Here is a 7500-nt window from a genome sequence, read left to right as displayed (position 1 = left end):
TCTCTCTCATCTTCAGGGCCTTATGAAATAAATGCAAAAAAATGAATTAAACTAAGGTGAATTATAATAGATCCAAGGTTTAGACATAAACGTACATTGTACGGATATGCAGACACAAATCTGTGTGTGTGCGTGTCTGCGTGTGCGTGTGCGTGTGTGTGTGTGTGTGTGTGCGTGTCTGCGTGTGCGTGTGCGTGTGTGTGTGTGTGTGCGTGCATCTGCATGTATGCAACTGTGTGTGTGGTTAATTTCCACCAAGCCTACCCTTAAGCTCTCCACCCAGGTCGTTGCGTGTGCATGTGTGTAGTGTGTGTGCGTACCCTGAAGCGCTCCTCCCAGGGCGCAGTGTGTGGGTGTGTATTGTCGTGTATAGGGTGTCGTGTGTGTGTGTGTAGTGTAGTGTGTGGGTTCGTATTGTCGTGTATAGGGTGTCGTGTGTGTGTGTGTAGTGTAGTGTGTGGGTGTGTATTGTCGTGTATAGGGTGTTGTGTGTGTGTGTGTGTATAGTGTAGTGTAGTGTGTAGGTGTGTATTGTCGTGTATAGGGTGTCGTGTGTGTGTAGTATAGTGTAGTGTAGTGTAGTGTGCGTACCCTGAAGCGCTCCTGCCAGGGCGTAGTGTGTGGTTGTGTATTGTCGTGTATAGGGTGTCGTGTGTGTGTGTGTGTGTGTATAGTGTAGTGTAGTGTGTGTGTACCCTGAAGCGCTCCTCCCAGGGCGCAGTGTGTGGGTGTGTATTGTCGTGTATGGGGTGTTGTGTGTAGTGTAGTGTAGTGTAGTGTAGTGTAGTGTAGTGTAGTGTAGTGTAGTGTAGTGTAGTGTGTGTGCGTACCCTGAAGCGCTCCTCCCAGGGCGCAGTGTGTGGGTGTGTATTGTTGTGTATAGGGTGTCGTGTGTGTGTGTGTGTGTGTGTGTATAGTGTAGTGTAGTGTGTGTGTACCCTGAAGCGCTCCTCCCAGGGCGCAGTGTGTGGGTGTGTATTGTCGTGTATAGGGTGTCGTGTGTGTGTGTGTGTATAGTGTAGTATAGTGTGTGTGCGTACCCTGAAGCGCTCCTCCCAGGGCGTCTGCAGCAGTTGGATCATCTCCAGCGGACTCCCCAGCTCCGTGATGGCCGTCACCGTGCCCCTGATGTCATTGCTATCCTGGTAACAGTATCCATACAGCTACAAGAGACACAACAAAACAAAACACCACACAAAAAAAACGTGAGAGAGTTGACCAATAATAAAAACAAAAAAACCCCGAAACGCTGGAAGAGGCCTCGGGACCAATCAGCACACAGAAGCCTCTGGAGAGGATATTTCGAGCCGGCATCCCACACGATGACAAGTTAACAGCAACGTTTGTCCCCGGCAAAACGCCGTGATGACAAGCCACAATAAGAGGGGGGAAAACAGAACATAATATATACACGGGAAAATGGATATCAGACCGTCTCGGGGAAAAGCGCATGTTTACTCGTCTTTGGATCGACCGTGAAATCTCATCCATCTTCCGACTCCCGCTGGTTAATGTGTGGCATTACGCCTGGCACCGCATCGCCGCTTATTTGAAACAGAAGCATATTATGGCCGTTTAAACGTTTTAATGCACCATGAAATTGCTTTGACCTGAACACACAACACAACACACCTATACCCACACGCACACGCATACACAGACGTGTATAGGCTCCCTACAAGCCCTTTGCTCTCGGAGCTGAGGATCCTCGTTGACATTAAATAGCGTGTAATTCTGTCTGAAAGCCAAACAACCCGAGGCTACATATCCTCCACCTACCTATGGCTGCCCAGAAGACTCCGGGCTGATGCGGAGTTTATTTCACTGATCAGATAAGGAGTTAGAACTCTCCATTTTCTTCCTGTTCTTCTTCTTCATCTTCCTCTACTCTCTCCTCTCTCTCACACACACTCTCTGCATTCCATCTCTCAGTGTCTCTGAAAATCATTCCTCCTCTCTCTCTCTCTCTCTCTCTCTCTCTCTCTCTCTCCCTCCCTCTGCCTTTCCCCTGCAGCACTGCACGGTTCATTTGAGCTGTAATCAGACTTTACATTGTAGATTTAGATTGCCTTGGCCACTGGCCAGAGCATCTGTGTTTGAACATGGCAGAAAATACCAAGACGAAACCGCAGCTTTAGGGAACGAGGCGCTTCGCAAGGGGTCAACGATACGCTGTTCGCCTGCCGTTTCATCTCCATCAGAAACCGTGCTGCTATGAGTGGTGCCAACGTGGGGTTAATTCAGCGGGCGTTGACACAGACGCGACATCCCTATTTATGACAGCTGCCTGCTATTGTCATGGCCATATTTTACGGAGGCCACATCATCAGACACCTCAACAATGCCACTAACAATATCTCGCTCCTGGAACTAGAAGCAGGAACCGGGCTAAATCTGAAAGGTGTCAAACCACTAGGGGTGTATGAAAGAGTGTATGTGTGTGAGAGAAGGACAGAGAGAGAGAGATAGGGAGAAATACAAAGAGAGACACATAGGCAGAGAGAGACTGATTCAGAGTCATAAAAATGTAGGCTATTTCTCCCAGCAATGGGCAATTCCGTTCACAGTCCTGGTCACAATAAGTATTGTGTCTTTATTTGTCTTTAGATGGGCAAACAATACGTGAAGTAGCCTCACCGTTCCGCCAGTGAGACAATATAATAATCGTTGAAAAGACTTAAATAACACAGTACTACACACTACTACAACAATACAAAGAGCCTTTAGCAATTCATTACAACTTGCTCACTGCCGTTTTGCTACCCACAAACGTATAACAGAGGTCATGTCTTAACAAAATATATAGGCGGGTGTTTCGCGCAAGGAAACTGTGGGATGATGGCATAGGGATAATAAAGAGAAACACCAGAGCACATGGAGTAGGGTGTGCCGCGTTAGATCATGCATGACCAATTCCTGTGGTGGTGGTGGTGGATGTGTGCGTGAGTGTTTATGTCTGCATCTGTGTGTGCGGCCAGCCAGCAGTTCTAACAACTGTGGAGCGAAAGGTGGTGGTGAAAAGTGGGCGCAGGCTGGCATTCACGTAGCTGTCTGTGTGTACCACATATGCAGGCCAACACCCCCCCCCCCACACACACACACACACACACACACACACACACACACACACACACACACACACACACACACACACACACACACACACACACACACACACACACACACACACACATACACAAGCCCCTCTCACAATACATCTCTGTGCTCTGTGTTGAACTAAAGGTTGTTATACATTTTTCTGGTGGTATTTCATGTTAAGGTTTCTTGGTAGCTTTTCTCTGAAACACTCTAACAAGGAACAGCCAGAACACTCAATGATGACAATGATGCATGTGCCTGTTTTCTTCATGCGATTATCCTTAACTCAGAAAGTGTGTGTGTGTGCATGCGTGTGTGTGTGTGTGTGTGTGTGTGTGTGTGTGTGTGTGTGTGTGTGTGTGTGTGTATAAGTGAGCGTGTGTGTGTGTGTGTGTGTGTGTGTGTATGTGTGTGTGTGTGTGTGTGTGTGTGTGTGTGTGTGTGTGTGTGTGTGTGTGCGTGTGCGTGTGCGTGTGTGTGTGCATGCATGGGTACGTGCGTGCGTCCATGCATGTTTCATGTGTCATGCCGCCATGGCCTGGTGCTTGTCATCTGCAGGGAAGAGGAATGGTGCCGTTTAGTCTGACACTGGGGTCAAAGGTCAAAAGGCCTGCTCTGCTCTGCTCTGCTCTGCTCTGCTCTGCTCTGTAGTTTTGGGAGAGGCAGGCAGGCAGGCTCCCTCCAGGCCAACTGAGAGCTGCCGTGCTGTCCTCCTGGATAACGTCTCCAGAGCACAACTGATAAACACATATGGCCAAGCAAGCACAGCCCAGACAAAAGGACAGATGATATGACCACATACAAGTACAAAAGGGAAGGAAAAAACTGTGTTACTAAAGGCCTTTTAATTGTACACAGGAATGCCTCGAACCTTTTTCATCTATTGATAAACACATTCACCCCATGCACGGCAGAGACAAAAGACCAGATGACGCAACCAGGGCCATATTTCAAAAAAAGATGTCTTAGTCACTAGCTCCGCTAAGTTAACCCAGAGGGAGTCCCCCTCCTGGTTAATGTCTCCAGAGGACAAAAGATAAATGCGTATGTCCATGCTCAACAGAGACAAAAGACAGATGATGTGACCACATACAAGTAGGACAAGAGGGAGAGGAACTGCTTCACTGGGTTACAACATCTTAAAAGTCCAGTAAGGTGGGAGCTCATCGAAACAAAAAGGTTGTCCTGAAAGTCATACAAAAATTAAAAAGTTTTGAAGCACTCCTGTGTAGCCAGTAATTGATGAAAGTCTTTTAATTGTACACAGGAGTGCCTCAAACATTTTTTCATCTTTTGATAAACAAATAATATGCCCCAAGCACAACAAAGACAAAAGGCCTGTGAAGCCTGTTTTCATGTTTTGTATTTGATATTGTCTCTAGCCATTTTCCATCAACAGGATGATTCGCTTTAATGAGGCGCAGAAGTTACGACTGGACCTGGCTCAAGAGTTCCAACTTGCTCGAACACTTGGTGTTGCGTCCCGTGCAGGATATTCTCTCTTTTCTATGTTCTAATCAAGCGTGCTATTCCACTAAAATGTTAGAGTCAGAAAAATGCACATCAACATAGTCGCTTGTGACAGCGTTTTACTTCGCTTGAATCGTCCTACTGATGGAAAACAAGCGGACACATCTTATTTCGCTACAACATGATGTGCTTGAACTTTTAATTCGCCTCAGAATCTGATGGAAAAAAGCACTTCTATGTGAAGACACAGGCACAATATTCAGCCTTACAATATGTTTCTCCGATGACATTTTCCTCCAAGAGAGAAATTCAGCACTTTGGCACTAGGATATGTGATGGGAATAGAAAGAAGAAAGAAGGCTAAAATTGAAGTTTTGATGTGTGAAAGCAGTGCAGAGTTGCAGGGAGTAACATGTGAGGTAACATATAGCCTAGTGTATATATATATATAATATAATAATAATAATTGTATTTGTATAGCACTGTGTCATACAAGGCATGTAACTCAAAGTGCTTAACAAATGGGAAAAAACATTGTCAGAGATAGATTTAAAAGGAGAGGTAGAGAAGAGAGGCAGAAAAAGCAGGAAGGCAGAGGAAGAAGAGATAGACAGAGAATGTAGAGTCATAAGGTCAACGTAGGTTAGGACCAGGATTCTTAGATGTGTAAGGTCCATAGTGGCTGGGCCTATCATAAGTCATAGATAGTCACACAGAGATTGGGCGCTCAGACTTGTTATACCTTTTTATTTATTTGACAGGACAGTGGAAGAGAGACAGGAAATGAGTGGGAGAGAGAGACAGGGAAGGATTGGCAAATTAATTGGCTGGAATCGAACCCGGGTCGGCCGCGTAGTAACACAGTGCCCTACCGTTAGGCCACGGCAGGGCCCTGCTTTTTGTTGTTGCTTTTTTTGCTTTCTCTGAAAGAAGCAGCAGGCCAAATAAAAGTTTCACCTTCACATAGAACAAAAAAACAAAAAACAAACAGGAGCCTCAAAGTGACCTCGTGCATCTGCCTAAACACTAGGCCAGAAAGAGTCACAGGCTGCAATTTTAAAGTTTGGCCCAGATAAGTTACGTCTCTCCGCTCCAGCAAAAAGGCAGCGGCTCCAAAACCTATACTGTCTGATGCAGGCTGACCTGGAATCAGCATTCACCATCGCTGCCTGGGTCTCCCTAGAGCAAGATTCCCAGACATGATGTCCAGATCTCAGATAGAGAAGAGCCGGACTGATTATCAAGCAGGATGAGCTGAGAGAGAGAGAGAGAGAGAGAGAGAGAGAGAGAGAGAGAGAGAGAGAGAGAGAGAGAGAGAGAGAGAGAGAGAGAGGCATGGTGATACAGAGAAACAAACAGAAGGGCAAGACAAAGGGAGACGGTTATGGACTGGACAAAGGAAGAGGCAGAGAAAGGTAAGGAAGTGGAAAAGTGACATAGCAGCAGCGAGGGTCTAGCAACGACTCATGGCTGACAGAGAATCTTTCAAGACCATCCAACCGCTACATTCCATCTGCCACATTCACACTGTAAAACATCGCAAGCCACGTAAAAAGGTAACTTGTCCTGCTGCCTTAAGTTCGTAAGTTAACTCAACTCGGGACTGAACTCAATTCGAGCCTTTCTCAAGTTGAGTTAAGGTACAAATTTAAGGCCGCAGGGAAACTTGCTTTTTTACATTTAACTGGCTGCAGTACACTATTGCAAGGAAAAATGTAGAACATCCATGTCAGAGGTGTGTGTGTGTGTGATGGCGTTGAACAGCAGGTAGAAAGGTAACTTGCCCTTCTGCCTTCAGTTTGTAAGTTAACTCAACACGAGACTGAACTCAATTTGAGGCTTTCTCGAGGCAACTTGCTGTTTTACATTTAACTGGCTGCAGTACACGATTGCAAGGAAACATCTAGAACATTCATGTCAGAGAGGTGTGTGTGTGTGGGGTTGGGGGGGGATGGGGGAAGAGCAGGTAGATTGGATTGCAGAGATAGCAATAGAGAGTGAGCAGAAGTTTAAATCTGGGGGCAACAGGAAAAACTTCAGCTGAAGATACAGATCTGTCAAGATTTTGCAGGGAAACACAAATAATATATAGACAGACTGTATGTGGTTGTGTGTGTGTGTGTGTGTGTGTGTGTGTGTGTGTGTGTGTGTGTGTGTGTGTGTGTGTGTGTGTGTGTGTGTGTGTGTGTGTGTGCACGCGCGCACGCGCTTGTGTGTGTGTGCGCGTGTGTGTGTGCTTGTGAAGAAATGGTGGGCGGCACACAAAAAAAGAGGAAAAAATATGGAACGAGAGACATGTGACACTTCTGGTCTTGTTTTAATCCCCGAACATTAAGACATTTTGTCTGGTTCACTGACACTTTCCTCTGCAAACATTTACAGACTCACAAATCTTAACTGTCGCTTCAACATCTTCTCGAACGTGCCACCCCAGCCATTAAAAGCACGCAGTGAGTCAGCCATGAGCCCTTAACACACAGCCCAAGGTCGACGCAATCCTCTTGCAGGAAGAAGGGCAGGCGCGCACACACACACTAAGGGTTGGAGAAAGTAATTCCCCCTACGTGCGGTTTATGTAGCCATTAATACTGGTACAAAAAAAAAGCTAAAGTCTGACTGTGGAAAAGGGAGCGGGGGGGATGTTTCATCCGCAAGCTGAAGCTTCGGCCCAAACTTCCACCAACAAGCAGGGTGTAAATGAAGTCTTTTCACCTTAAGATATTTACTCAGTTTGTTGCGCTAATATTTTCTTAGCTTTTGAGGTTGGAAATCGGGAGGGAACGAAGCAGAAAGCACGCTTTGACAGACGTGCGAGAAAGAGAGAGAGAGAGAGCGAAGAAGAGAGGGAAGCTAAAAGAGAGAAAGAGAAGAGAGCAGAACTACTTTCTCTCAGACTTTCTCCCTCACATGAGAGAGAGAGAGGGGGGGGGG

At 46.3% G+C, this 7500-nt stretch overlaps 1 protein-coding gene across 1 annotated transcript in view; it reads right to left on the bottom strand.

Annotated features, from left to right (window-relative positions):
- The window catches only part of pkdcca (protein kinase domain containing, cytoplasmic a), a 42177-nt gene that overhangs the window by 25972 nt on the left and 8705 nt on the right, over positions 1-7500 (bottom strand). Inside the window, exon 2 of the mRNA XM_063191199.1 lies at positions 1041-1163. Coding sequence (XP_063047269.1) covers positions 1041-1163 — 123 coding nt within the window. The remainder of the gene's footprint in view (positions 1-1040; positions 1164-7500) is intronic.

This window comes from Engraulis encrasicolus, chromosome 24 (assembly GCF_034702125.1).
Source record: "Engraulis encrasicolus isolate BLACKSEA-1 chromosome 24, IST_EnEncr_1.0, whole genome shotgun sequence".
Classification (NCBI taxonomy): Eukaryota; Metazoa; Chordata; class Actinopteri; order Clupeiformes; family Engraulidae; genus Engraulis; species Engraulis encrasicolus.
The sequence above is the reverse complement of the archived record's forward strand: the minus strand, read 5'-3'. Positions and strand labels throughout refer to the sequence as shown.